This window comes from Hyla sarda, chromosome 1 (genome assembly GCF_029499605.1).
Source record: "Hyla sarda isolate aHylSar1 chromosome 1, aHylSar1.hap1, whole genome shotgun sequence".
Classification (NCBI taxonomy): domain Eukaryota; kingdom Metazoa; phylum Chordata; class Amphibia; order Anura; family Hylidae; genus Hyla; species Hyla sarda.
The window spans coordinates 442,538,319-442,553,511 of NC_079189.1; the positions used below are offsets into that span (position 1 = coordinate 442,538,319).

At 39.7% G+C, this 15,193-nt stretch overlaps 1 protein-coding gene across 17 annotated transcripts in view; it reads right to left on the reverse strand.

Annotated features, from left to right (window-relative positions):
* Nucleotides 1-789: 789 nt before the first annotated feature.
* The window catches only part of FBRSL1 (fibrosin like 1), a 675,174-nt gene continuing 660,770 nt past the window's right edge, over nt 790-15,193 (reverse strand). For 7 of the 17 annotated variants that reach the window (XM_056532951.1, XM_056532958.1, XM_056532997.1 and 4 more), the window contains 4 exons: nt 8,812-8,916; nt 8,108-8,191; nt 7,183-7,408; nt 791-4,656 (listed from right to left, as the gene is read on the reverse strand). In XM_056532951.1, coding sequence (XP_056388926.1) covers nt 3,414-4,656; nt 7,183-7,408; nt 8,108-8,191; nt 8,812-8,916 — 1,658 coding nt within the window. In that variant the 3' untranslated portion in view covers nt 791-3,413. Of the gene's footprint in view, nt 4,657-7,182; nt 7,409-8,107; nt 8,192-8,811; nt 8,917-15,193 lie in introns of all 17 variants that reach the window. The other 10 variants (XM_056533016.1, XM_056532976.1, XM_056533005.1 and 7 more) reach the window with 10 other exon arrangements.

The following is a 15,193-nucleotide window of genomic DNA, read 5'->3' on the forward strand; positions in this document are numbered from 1 at the left end:
CTCCCCTTGTCATCCCTTGCTGCTTTCCCCTCTACTTTTCTTTCCTCTTCTGATTCTACACCTAGGACTGTGCTTCCCTCTTTTCTTTTTCTCTTTTTACTGATACCTATCTCTTCCCAACACATTACGGTATGGAGTCATGTTTACTAAATGTTTAACTGTTTATATGATCTAGTACAACCCATTGCTGTCCACGGCACTGTATGCTACCCTCAGGTGATTTTCCTTGACTATTGGTACCTCGTACCCGATACCTATTGCCTTATTTAATTGCCTGCTGAGGATACTCGCTGTGTGTTACTTCTGTTTTTTTACACAGTTTGTTTTTTGACTCTCTAATAAAAATCTTTTTTGAATAAAAAAAATAAAATATGTAACCAAAATAAAAATAAACATATGTGGTATCGCCGCGTGCGTAAATGTCCGAACTATACAAATATAGTTAATTAAACTGTGCAGTCAATGGCGTACACGCAAAATAATGCCAAAGTCCAAAATAGCGTATTTTTGGTCACTTTTTAGATCATGAAAAAATAAAAAGCGATCAAAAAGTCCGATCAATACAAAAATAGTAACGCTAAAAACTTCAGATCATGGCGCAAAAAAATGAGTCCACATACCCCCCTGCACACGTAAAAATAAAAAAGTTATAGGGATCAGAATATGACAATTTTAAACGTATTAATTTTCGTGCATGTAGTTATGATTTTTTCCAGAAGTATGACAAAATCAAACCTATATAAGTAGAGTATCATTTTAATCATATGGACCTACAGAACAGAAGGTGTCATTTTTACCGAAAAATTTACTGCGTAGAAACGGAAGCCCCCCAAACTTACAAAATTGTGTTTTTTCTTCACTTTTGTAACACAATGATTTTTTTTTCCGTTTCACCGTGGATTTGGGGGTAAAATAACTGATGTCATTACAAAGTAGAATTGGTGGCGCAAAAAATAAGCCATCATATGGATTTTTAAGTGCAAAATTGCAAGGGTTATGATTTTTAAGTAAGGAGGAAAAAACAAAAGTACAAAAACGGAAAAACCCTGCGTCCTTAAGGGGTTAAAACTCCTCTTTACCCAAACAACTCTTCAACTAGCAGCTCAGACCAGAGCATAGCTCAAACCTGAGTCCAGACTTATACACCTGTGAGTAATTAACCCCTATCCCAAGAGGCAGAGCAGAGGAAAAAAAAAGTGAAAAGGTAGTTTTAAATTAAATCAATAAATCAATAATTTCACTATCTGCTATTACAACTGCTCAATACAAATCAGATTTTACTCTATACGCAGTTACTACAACTCTACAGATTCACTCCGCACAGTAGATATATCTTGTTTTTAAAATTCCTCTTTACCCAAACAGCTCTTCAACCAGCAGCTCACACCAAAGCATAGTGTTTATGTAAAATAAGGCTTGCATTTTTTTCTCTTTTTACTTTTGTATGCCTGAATACTGGCATGAATGGTTTAATACATTTCTGCCATAACACTACATAAGAAATCCCTCTTGTAGCCATATTCTGTAACATACAAAAGGTTTTTCTTGTTCGTGCAAATCTCGGAAGGAAAGAAACTTTATGGGGGAGATTTTTCAAATCTTGTGCAGAGGAAAACTTGCCCAGTTGCCCATAGCAATCAAATAGCTTACTTTAATTTTTAGGAAGGCCTGTGAAAAATGAAAGCAGCAAGCTGATTGGTTGCTATGAGCAACTGGACTTTTCCTCTGCACAGGTTGTGATAAATCTCCCCCTGTCTTCATTTAGGGTTGACGAGTGGAAATGCATACGGGCATACACTCTATAGAATCAATCAAATGTGCATATTCTTTGAGTGAAATTATAACAATCCTCTTGTGATAAGACCAAATACTAAAATAAGAAATAAACATTAAAATGTTTGCTTAAACAGAGTCAAACAAGAGACAAAGTATCCAAACTGCAGGATCGTGTTCGTAGAAAATAAAAAATAAAGGGGACCAAAGATTGCCGATCATGTTTAAACATTTTTCTTTCCACCATTTTTTATATATATATAGATATTATAGATATATTTATATATATTTGCTTTTGCGCACTCCTAAGATTCTACCGCTCTTGTATACAGATTTCAATGAAAACACTGCACAGGTTTAAAGCACAAAGGGTTCACAGGAAAATAAATCAGGTCCATTTGCTGGCCCGGCTGAGACGGCAGTTACAGGTGGATGCTTCCTGCCACCTTTTCAATAATGATGGCATGGGAAGATGTTGCTTCAGTCCTTTTACTGCCCACTTCATCAGAAACACTAACTCAGCTTGATGCATTTGGTTCTTCCAGTGTTCCAAGTCAACAAGTGCCCTTTATATTTTTGGAAAGTGGTCGGGGGGGACAGGACGTTTGATGGCCAGGGTATGGGGGGTAGAAGGGCAGAATTTTGAGAGAGTAGAATTCCCTCTTCCAGGACCCGCCTCACACTGATTGCATAGTAAGATGACGAGGTGTAAATGAAGCTACGAGTGTGATCCTTGAAATCCGTGTATTCTGTTCGTGTGTGGATGTCACAAAGTCTGTGCTGGATCCAATTCATATGAGGCATAATAACACAAGTAAACGAATATGTACAATCCTGCAAGAATCTTTAAAATTTTCCAGAAAAACAGCAAAAAAATTACATTAAAAATTTATGGTAAAATAAGGCAAAAAAAGCAACTGTTTTGTACATTAATCTTATTATTTTAATAATATATCTGTGATTTATGTTCAAAATCATAGCAAGATTGTTGATCTGTTAGCTGTAGAATAAAGAAAAACAGAAGTAATTCATTATGACCCTTCAGTGCTGTAGGTGTCTTCAACAGATCGATCATGGGTATAAATATGCATTGTTATGTTTTAAAGGACACCTCTTTGTAAAGAAGGGGGGAAAACTCATGAAATTTTATGGAAAGAACAGATTTGCCTATTTTTTTTCCCTCACCAGAGGCAAAATGCAACTAATATAAAATTAAAGAATAATTTTTTTGTGTTTTTGTCTATTTTATTTTTTTGGAGGAGACTAGGAACACCGTAGCGAAAAACAAAATACTGTAAAAACTACAAAAATCCATTTAAAAAGTCCCCTCCCCCCCTTCGCTAAACCTGTCCCACAAGCTACTAAACCTCCAAAGTCGAAAAAAAGTCACATGACCAGAGACCTATAGAGTGGAACCCTTGGTTTCCAGGTTGGAACATTTATCACCCCTGAACTGTCCCCCTGGCTAACAAAAAAAAAAAAAAAGTGTGCTTAGCCTACAAATGTACATTTACAAAAACAGGAGAAGAAAAGAGAAGGTTTTTGAGCAGTGCACTTTTCGTAAAAGATTTTATATACAAGTTTAAAATTCATGGTATTTGATTCCTGTGGGTCCTTTTTTTGCTTTGCTAAGGAGCAGACTATCGAGCCTCAACCTCTTTCGGGTTTCTGGAGGGTGAAAAGTCCCGTGTTTCTGAACTTGTGAGGGGATTAGTCCTTCGGGGAGAGGCGGGCCTTGTGTTGCTGGCAGGCACCAAAGGAGGGGGTGCGCTTAGTGCTGCTGTGGGTGGGGTCCGGTTAAGGATCCCATTGTGCATGGCGCTTGAAGGACTAAGTCTAGGATAGGGAACACTGCTTAAATGTGGCATAAAGGAGGGCATATGTGCCAGATGGCTCTCTAGTGGAGAGGAGTGAATGTGGTGCATGCGTGCCCTTTCTATCTCTTCCCTTAGGTGCATTCGCTCTCGCTCATCCGCATGACGCAAACGTTCTTGTTCTCTCCTTGCTTCTAGGAGCTGTTCATGGCTGTAATCATGAGGCTCACGATCCCGGTATGATCTTTCATGGTCATAGAAGCTGGCAGCAGCTGTGGCTGGGTATCTATGCATACTGTCGGCACGTAAGTGAAAATCCATTCTCCGCTGCAAGTCCAGGGTTCGGTAAGCATCACGTAATGGATCTCTCACAGGATCCCAGGAAAAACCTGCATGTGGAAGCCTCTCTCTGCCAGTAAGGGGACTCATTCCCATAAGTGGGGTCATTACCCTACTGCGGTCCAACATATTCAAGTTGTTCATTTGGTGAACACTACCTATTGGAATAGGCATAGAGGCTGCCATTGAATGGTGCAATGATAACCCATGCAGGGAAGCTGGAGGGTGATGTGGCTGATGTTCTATTGTCCTGACTGGATGAGGAGGCTCTGAGCCTACAACTAACACATCGGAATCCTCCTTGCGTTCCTCCTTGACCTTGACATCACTTTTTATTTTCTGAAGATCGGCTGGCAGCTCAGGCTTTCTTTCAGTGTCCTTCCCTAAGGTATTCAGTTTTAAGTTATCACTTAGGATTGGTTTACCATAAGGTGATACAGACTGTATGACTGGTTTGCTGCCATCTTCCATCGTCCTTTTGTCATGAACTGAGGTTTCCTTAACTGGTGAACGACTCTCCTTGATCTTGTGCTCTGTGGATGGAACGTCTCGTAGCCGATCTACACTATCCCGATCCATATCTTTGGGTCTGTCCCCAAGACTGCCTTGTCTTAGAGAATCACTGGGTGTCTGGCTATTGCTGCGGATGAGGTTACTTATTTGGTGGCTGACTGGGGCAGATGCTGGAGAAGATCTGTTAGAATGATGTCTGCTCTTATCCAAGATGTCCCTAAGTGACAGAAGATAAGATGGTTAATACAAACAACATGTATGAAATTAATGGTTGCAGCAACTAGCTGTATCATTACTATACGTAAACAGTACAGTGACATTTATATTAAAGGTCCAATGCTCAGTCCCCAATAGAAGAGCTGCTGCAGCACATCTAGGTGAAAAAAAAGTGTAGCTTTATTCCATCAAATGATGCATCATTTGATTGAATAAAGCTACACATTTTTTTCACCTGAATGTGCTGCAGCAGCTCTTCTTTTGTGAATATGTAAACACATTGACCAAGGCTACACACACACACACACATATATATATATATAATATATATATATGCAAAAAATTTCAGCATCAAACCCATAGATAAAGTGCAAAAAAGTGGAGTTTTATTGCCCCATATCACATGCAACGTTTCAACAGCATCACAGAGTGATGCTGTTGAAACGTTGCATGCGACATGGGGTAATAAAACTCCACTTTTTTGCACTTTATGGGTGTGCTGCTGAAATTCTTTGCTTCTGGATCATATACACAGTCTACGATTGGGACTGTGTTCTCCAGCTTGCACCCCAGGACTCTTTAAATTGTGGTAGTGCTGCCTACCTTGGTGTATGTATGTATGTGTGTGTATATATATATATATATATATATATATATATATATATATATATATATACACACACACACACACACACACACACACACACATACATATACACACACACACACAGTGTGTTTTCCCCAATAATTCTGCACTCAATACACCATAGTTGTGCAAAAGTGCACACTGCATGTTAAAAATCTTTGCAAATTTATTGAAAAGGAAAACTAAAATATTACATTGACATAAATATTTAGACTCCGTACTCAGTCGAAGCATCTTTGGCAGTGATTATAGCCACAAGTCTTTTTGGCTATGATGCCACCACATTTGCACACCTGGATTTGGGGATTTTTCTACCATTCTCCTCAAACATTGTTGGTGGACCTCCATTTTCCAGTCTCTGCAGAGATGTTTATTTAGGTTCAAGTCTGGGACCTAGCTGGGCCACTCATTCACACAGTTGTCCTTAGGCCACTCCTGTGTTATCTTGGCTCTGAGCTTAGAATCAGAGATTTATCGAAACACGTGCAGAAGGAAAGTGAAGCAGTTGCCCAAAGAAACCAATCTGATTGCTTTTTTAGAGGCCTTATTAAAAATAAAAGCAATCTGAATGGTTGCTATGAGCAACTAGTCAACTTTTCCTCTGCAAAGGCTTTAATGAATCTCCCCCATTGTCTTGTTGTAAGGTGAACCTTCGGCCCCGTCTGAAGTCCAGAGCACTCTGGTTTAGGTTTTCATTAAGAATATCTCTGAACTTTGCTCCATTCAGCTTTTCCTTAACCCTGACCAATCTCCTTGTTCACGCAGCAGAAAACCACTCCTACTGCATGATGCTGCAACCATCATGATTCACTATAGGGATGGTATTGGGCAGGTGATGAGCTGTGCCTCGCTTCTCTTACCAAGGCTCTTCTCCGACAATTACTTAGTTTGGTGGGCAGCCAGCTATAGTTAGAGTCCTGGTTGCTTTAAACTTCTTTCATTTAAGAATTTTGGAAGTTACTGTGTTTTTGTGAACTTTCAGTCAGCAGATTTCTTTTGTACCATTCTCCAGATCTGCACCTCCACATAACACTATTTTATCTCTACAGGCACTTGGTTTTTGCTCTAATATACACTGTTAGCTGTAAGAGCTTATATGAACAGGGCTAAATCTTTCAATCAAACAAATTTACCATGGAGAACTGGGGGTCTCAATGCAAGTTTGCATTTTCCTTTTTAATAAAAATACTACACATTAGGGATCGACCGATATTGATTTTTTTGGGCCGATACCGATAATATGCTAACTTAGTGGCCGGCAGTTGATAACTTATACCGATATTACGATATAAGTTATCGGCTATTCCCCCCCCCACAGAGGCTGCTGCAGAACAATGAACTGCAGCGGCTTTTGCGGGGCCAGAGACCGCAGCCACCCGCTTCTCTCCCCCTGCCTGTCCTGGGGTCCTCCCTAATCCAACCACCACTGCTGCCCCATTGCCTCCCCCATCCCCAGTTTTATAATTACCTGTTCCCGGGGTCCGCGCTACTTCTGGCTCCAGCGGCGTCCAATAGCGTGGACCCCGGGAATAGGTAATTATAAAACCGGGGATGGGGAAGGCAAAGGGGCAGCAGCGGCGGTGCATTATTGGCATATCGGCAAGGTAATTTGTCGTGATATAAGCCCCAATACCAATAATGTGAAAAATCATGAATATCGGCCAAACCGATAATTAGTCGATCCCTACTACACATAGCCTAAGCAGCATTTAATTTATTTCATTTAAATCATTATGCTATATGCAGTAACAACACAATTACTAAAAAGTGTTTTAAAGAAGAACCACATTAACCAAACTACTAACTAAATTATATAACATTACAACATGAATGGAACTATAAACAAAAAAATAGATAAAATGGCTATTCATTGGTAACTACCTTTCTTTGTCTCTTTCATCCTTTGTGAGAGAGATTTCTCTCTTGTCTTCTCTGTCTCTCTCATGGATGTTCACAGATGAACTACGCTCAGAGTCTCCAACCTTAGACCACTGGGGTGGTGTTGGAAATGATGGAGGAGTCCGATGTAGTCGGTTCCAAGGTTCATGAGGGCTGGTGAAGCTCTGAAGAGTTGGACTTTCTTTGTGACTGAACAAGCTGTTGTGAGCTGTTGAAGTATGGAAATATAAACTACATTATGATTTAGGAAAGAAAATTATTTAAAACAGTGTGACCTAAAAGCAGCAGTGCCAGTCAGATTTCTCTGTTGGAAATCAGATAAAAAGTGCTCCAACTAGTAAACCCAATAATTGTAATAATGTCTAAAAGCTTTTAACATCCAGAATATGAGTAGAGAACGCGTAGTGCATGTGTGCTTTCACACAGCCTACATGAGCTTTTTAAGGTATTGGGCTCATGCAGAGAAGAAACAAAGAAACTGTGGAGGTGAATTTTAGCAGTGGACATAATACACCCTTCATGAAGAATGTTTTTAGATAATGGTGCTAAGTAAAAGGCATTGCTGCTTTCAAAGTCACACTTTATTTTCCCCGCACAGCTTAGCAGGTGATGTTCACAGACATTTATATCCTGTATCTTAAAATGCATACATTAAAGATTAGCATCAATACTCCTCTGTCTGCACTACTATGCAAATCACAAGCACAGCACCACTGCCACCAAAGCACATTTAGAATTGCCTTGCAGCACTTCAGCGGATATGCAAATGAAAGGCTCCCGAGTGACCCAGAAATGATTACTACTCATCTACCCTGGGGCAGCAGGTGACCAATCAAAATGCAAGGATTTATACTGACGTACCCAGTCTAATTTACAATTGACTGCAAAACTCTGAGCCAGTACTTACTTAGAGCATGACTGGCTAATCCTCCAAAGGCATTGCTGCCTAAGTTCCCAAGGCCGCTGAAGCTGCTTGACCTGCTAAATGGATCTGGAAAGGCAAACAGGGATTGAAGAGGCGTTTATCCAAGAGCACTTAAGAATGAAACGCGCTCCTGACCCTCTCACTATGTCCTATCAGTAGCGCTTGGGCTTAGTACTGCTTATGTTCGTGATTCTCCCATTAATGCTGCCTCTTTAATTTTGTGTTATATATACTTAAGGGGGAATGCCCAAAAGTAGTTACGTACAGATTGTGAAAGTAAATAAAATATGAAATTATGCAATATTTCTCCATGTCCAGTACTTTATGCATCTCTGTAAAAGATCAAACAATTAGAGTACAGTGTCAAACTATAGCAGTAAAATTTGAACGCTGTAAAAGTAAATGGCCACTTCTGAATGATTGTGTCAGAGTAACTAGTACTACAAAGTTCCCAAATTTGTGCTGAGAGCCCAATGAAGATAAAGCTAAATCGCTTCAACCTACATAAACTGAAAGTAAACAATGAGATTTTATTAAATGAAGGCTATGAAGCTGAAGGGTGTCCAGGCAACTCCTGTTTCAGGTGTCCTGTGGTTCTCCCTCCTTACCTTCCTTCCATCAACTACAACATCATACTGACAGTACAAGCACAAATTGTCTGAACATGAAGAGTGGATTCTACTTACACTTACCCGCCAGATGGCTTGTGGGTAGGAAACCGCCGTGATGAGGAGAAGGTACAAACGCTGGGGCTCCAGGGTGTGACGGACCTGGACGTACAGAGAATAATCCTGTATCAGTAATCATAAATAATACTCTTGTAAATCAGCTTCTCCCAACTTTATATGCATAATAAGAAAAATATTTCCTAACATTTCTGAAAATGTCAGTGGGCGCTCACATCTTTCAATCATTAAAGGGATATTCCAAGCTTTAGATATTTTATACCCTAAAGGTTAGGGGATAAGATGTCTGATCGCGCAGGGCCCGCCGCTGGGACCCCCCGCAATCTGCCTGCAGCACCCGCATTATGTGACGGGTGCTGGCGGGCATGACGTCACGAGGGGGGGGTGCCGTTACGTCACGTCTCCAGTCCCAAAAACTTCCGGTTTCCGAGCCTGGAGACGCAGCTCCACACAGAATGCGGGTGCTGCAGGGAGATTGTGGGGGGTCCTAGCAGCAGGCCCCCAGCGATCAGTCATTTTATTTCCTATGCTTTGGATAGGGGATAAAATGTTTAAAGCTGGAATACCCCTTTAATCTTAGTAAACAGTCTTAAAAGCAGTGCACACTTCTATTCCTACATACTAGATGTACATAGAACAGCTACCAGCAACATCCAAAAGGCACAGAAAATGAATGGCAGGCGTCCAGAAAAAATTTACATAATTGAACATGTTTCTTTTAACACTTATAAAGGCACAAATAAACAGTCAACTAAAAGAACTGCCAATTCAGTTTTGCAACAGTATATGAAACAGTTAATTTATTGTTGATATTTTAAATAGTTGTATGGGCCAAACAAATTCGGCTATGCAACAGGTCACATATTTCAGCTTAACATTTGCAGCATTAAAAAAAAAAAAAAAAGGGAATGTTTAATTGCTAAACTACCTATTGTTTTTATGTTAAACATATAGTTAAGAATTTTTGGTGTTTTTGTTTCCTTTTCAGGTAATCTGCTATTTTTCCTGAAATCATGCCACGAAGGCTGACAACAGCTTTTCTACAGATATGACTTTTTAGCAGCCATATTCTTATAACATGCAGGAATACAATGAAAGACAGTATTGTGTATACACAGGTTTACACTAGTCACAAAAGGTGATGAATGGACACAGCTCCCCTTCTCACCACAGTGACCTCTGCACAGGTTAAAGAACATATCTAGAACTCTAACCCTCTAAGTCCATGAGTCAGCTCCTGACTACAGGTTCCTGTGGTCCATGTGGCGGGTGAAAAAAATATTTTTAATTGATCTTAAAAGTAACCCAGGCAAGATCGCTTCTCCCTTACAGAAAATATGTCATGTCATGTTATCAGAAAATAAATTAGAAGAGTATCTGTTAACAATAAATAAAAAGTAGACTCACACCCAGCCATCAGCTTTTTTCCTAACATTTGGCTAGTGCAAATTTTTCAATACAATACGCTGCAGGTGGCTATACACTTCGGTTACCATATATCTTTTTAGAAAACAAAGCATTAGACTTTGTTTAACCACTGAACATCCTTGCCATCTGGGCAAAGGAGTGTTTTCTACCTATGGTGCAGTTTTTATAACTGGGTCATTTATGGGGTATTTCTAATATGAAGGCCCCTCAAATCCACTTCAAAACTGAACTGGTCCCTTAAAAATTCAGATTTTGAAAATTTTGTGAAAGATTTGAAAATTGCTGCTGAACTTTGAAGCCCTCTGGTGTCTTCCAAAAGTAAAAACATGTCAACTTTATGATGCAAACAAAGTAGTCATATTGTATATGTGAATCAATATATAATTTATTTGGTATGTCTGTTTTTCGTACAAGCAGAGAGCTTCAAAGTTAGAAAAATGCTAAATTTTCAATTTTTTTCATAAAATTTTGGTATTTTTCACCTAGAAATGATGCAAGTATCGACGAAAATTTACCACTTACATAAAGTAGAATATGTCACGAAAAAACTATCTCGGAATCAAATTTATAATTAAAAGCATCCCAGAGTTATTAATGCTTAAAGTGACAGTGGTCAGATTTGCAAAAAATGCTCCCGTCCTTAGGGTAAAAATGGGCTCCGTCCCCAAGGGGTTAAGGACCCGAGCAATTTTTGCACATCTGGCCACTGTCACTTTAAGCATTAATAACTCTGGGATACTTTTACTTTTTATTATGATTCAGAGAATGTTTTTTCGTGACATTCTACTTTATGTTAGTGGTAAATAAATGATATATTGATTCACATATACAATATGTCTACTTTATGTTTGCATCATAAAGTTGACTTTTTTTTTTTTACTTTTGGAAGACCTCAGAGGGCTTCAAAGTATAGCAGCAATTTTCCAAAATTTTCAAAATTGGAATTTTTCAGGGACCAGTTCAGTTTTGAAGTGGATTTGAGGGGCCTTCATATTAGAAATACCCCATAAATTACCCCATTATAAAAACTGTACCCTTCAAAGTATTCAAAATTACATTCAGAAAGTGTGTTGACCCTTTAGGTGTTTCACAGGAACAGGAGCAAAAGGAGAAAGGAAAGGTGAAGGAGAAAATTCTAAATCTTGCATGTTCTTGAAGACCCAGTTTTTGAATTTTTACAAGGGGTAAAAGGAGAGAAATCCCCCTAAAATTTGTAACCCAATTTCTCTCGAGTAAGGAAATATCTCATATGTGGATGTCAAGTGCTCTGCGTGTGCACTACAAGGCTCAGAAGGGAAGGAGGGACAATGGGATTTTGGAGAGTGAGTTTTTCTGAAATGGTTTTTGGGGGGCATGTCACCATTAGGAAGCCCCTATGATGCCAGAACAGCAAAAAACAAAAAAAAGGAACATAACAAGGGGTACAGTGAGCCTTAACACACAACAGATGTTTGATGACTTTTCATTAAAGTTGGATGTGCAAATTAATTATTTATACATTTTTTTTCATTAAAATGCCGTTTTTCCCCCCAATTTTTTTTTAAAGGGGGTAATAGAAGAGATGGGGTTACAAATTTTGGGGGGCATTTTCGCCTTAATATGGAAATACCCCATGTGTGGACAAAAAGTGCACTGTGGGCGCACTACAATGCTCAGAAGAGAAGGAGTCACATTTGGCTTTTGGAAAGCAAGTTTTGCTGAAATGGTTTTTGGGGAGCATGTCGCATTTAGGAAGCCCCTATGGTGCCAGAACAGCGAAAAACACCCCACATGGCACACTATTTGGGAAACTACACCCCTCAAGGAACGTAACAAGGGGCACAGTGAGCCATAACACCCCACAGGTGTTTGACGAATTTCCGCAAAAGTTGGACGAGAAAATGAAAAATTAGATATTTTTTTCACTAAAATGCTGGTGTTACCCCAAATTTTTCATTTTTACAAGGAGTAATAGGAGAAAAAGCCTCCTAAAATTTTTAACCCCATTTCTTCTGAGTATGGAAATACCCTATATGTGGATGTAAAGTGCTCTGCGGGCGAACTACAATGCTCAGAAGAAAAGCAGCGCCATTGGGCTTTTGGTGAGAGAATTTGGTTGGAATGTAAGTTGGGGGCCAACTGCGTTTACAAAGCCCCCATGGTGCCAGAACAGTGGACTGACCCCCCCACGTGACCCATTTTGGAAACTACACCCCTCACAGAATTTATTAAGGGGTGCAGTGAGCATTTACACCCCACTGGCGTTTGACAGATCTTTGGAACAGCGGGCTGTGCAAATGAAATTTTTTTTTTTTTTTAACAGTGGTCAATGAAAAACGTGTCAGACACCAGTGGGACGTAAATGCTCACTGCACCCTTTTTTACATTACGTGAGGGGTTACGTTTCCAAAATGGGGTCACGTACGTGTGTGTGTGTGTGTGTGGGGGGGGTCCACTGTTCTGGCACTATGGGGGCTTTGTAAACGCACATGGCCTTCAATTCCGGACACATTCTCTCTTCAAAAGCCCAATGGCGCTCCTTCTCTTCTGAGCATTGTAGTGCGCCTGCAGAGTACTTTACATCCACACATGGGGTATTTATATACTCAGAAGAAATGGTGTTACAAATTTTGGGGGGCTTTTTCCCTATTACCCCTTGTGAAAATGAAAAATTTGGGATAACACCAGCATTTTAGTGAAAAACAAAAAAATTTTAATTTTCACGTCCAACTTTAACAAAAATTCTTCAAACACCTATGGGGTGTTAAGGCTCACTATACCCCTTGTTACGTTCTGTGAGTGGTGTAGTTTCCAAAATAGGGGTCACATGTAGTTTTTTTTTTTTTCTTTGCGTTTATGTCAGAACCGATGTAACGATCAGCCAACCCTGTGCAAATCACCTCAAATGTACATAATACGCTCTCACTCCTGAGCCTTGTGGTGCGCCCGAAGAGCATTTTACATATACATATGGGGTATTGCGTTACAAATTTTGAGGGTCTTTTTTTTTCCTTTTACCTCTTGTGCAAATGAAAAGTATGGGGCAACACCAGCATGTTAGTGAAAAAAATAAAAAAAATTTACATCATCATGCTGGAGTAGACCTCAACTTTACCTTTTCATAAGGGGTGTAAGGAGAAAAAGCAAATTCTCCCGAGTAAGTCTAAATTAGGGATTTGCATAGGGACGGACCCGGATGCAAGAATTAGACTTTCCTCCGATACCAAAATTACCCTATGGCAGTGTTTCCCAAACAGGGTGCCTCCAGCTGTTTCAAAACTCCCAGCATGCCTGGACAGTCAATGGCTGTCCGGCAGTACTGGGAGTTGTTGTTTTGCAACAGCTGGAGGCTATGTTTTGGAAACAGTGCCGTACCAGATGTTTTTAATTTTTATTGGGGAGGGGGAAGGGGGGGGGGAGGTGTATGTATATGAAGTGTTTTACTGTTAATTTTGTGTAGGTGTAGTGAAGTGTTTTGTCAGGTGTAGTGTTTACAGCGAGCTTCCCGCTGGGAGTTTGAGCTGCAGCAGAAAATTTGCTGCATCTCAAACTTGCAGTGAGAAACTCACTGTAAACCCCTGCCTGTGTTAATGTACCCTTTACATTCATATGGGGGGCAAATCTCCAGCTATTGCAAAACTACATCTCCCAGCATGCCCTTTGGCTGTCCGTGCATGCTGGGGGTTGTAGTTATGCAACAGCTGGAGGCACACTGGTTGCAAAACACTGAGTTTGTTACTTAACTCAGTGTGTTGCAACCAGTGTGCCTCCAGCAGTTGCAAAACTACAACTCCCAGCATGTACAGTATATCAGTGCATGCTGAGAGTTGAAGTTTGCAACAGCTGGAGGCACACTGATTGCAAAAAAGTGAGATAGGTAAATTGTGTTTTGCAACCAGTGTAGGGGTGTGGACATTTTATAAAAAACTACTTGTCCAGGGGACTAAAATGCAAAATCTACTTGTCCCTCATGACGATCCACTTGTCCGGGCCAATTTTTGCTTTTACACTCTCTTTTTCCTTTTCGCCCTATAATAGCCATAACAACCTACTATAATGATACCTTTTAATTTTTCAACAACATATTCTCTGAACCAAAAAATAGGTGGTGAAATTGAAATAGTAAAAGATAATTTTGCAGATTTGGTGGTTTTTCTTTTCTACGCCATTGACCTTGTGGTCAGATAACATGTTAGTTTCATACTTTAGGTTGCCTGATTACAGCAATACCAGATTTGTATAGTTTACGTCATGTTTTACTAATGTAAAAAAAATTCTGAACTTTTTTGAATTTTTTTAATTGCCATTTTTACCCCTGTAGCCTTATTTTTTTGCCACATACCAGGCGGTATGTGGGATAATTTTTTGCGCCATAATCTGTTTTTTGTATCGGTACCATTTTGGTATTGATCTGACTTTGTAATCACTTTTTAACTTTTTTTCTGGGATATTATAAAAATTGCAATTCTGTGGTTTGGTATTTATTTTTTACATTTACCGTACGGGATACATAATGTTATATTTTAATAGGTCGTACAATTACGCACGAAGCGATAACAAATGTTTATTTTTATTATGTTTGCATGTTTTCATATAGGAAAAGGGGGTGATTTGAATTTTTAACATGGAAGGGTTAATGTGTGTTTTTTCAACTTGTTAAAACTTTTTTTTTTTTTTTTTTACACTTCATTAGACTTATAGGAGGAATCATTAGATTCCTCATACAGATGAATAGAGTTCTATTGAACCCAATTGATCTGTGTGCTCTGTGATCCATTGATAGAGTCTGGTCCAGCCAGGATCTATCAATGACAGAGCCTCGGGACAGCAGGGAACAGAGGTAAGTCCTGCGACTACCTCCATAGTGGATCGTCCCCTCACAATTGCGCTGCGGGGGGGGGGGGGTCCACCCCACTAACCCACCAGGGAGCATTCACATGTCCCTTTAGACGCCGCTATCCACTTTGACAGCGGA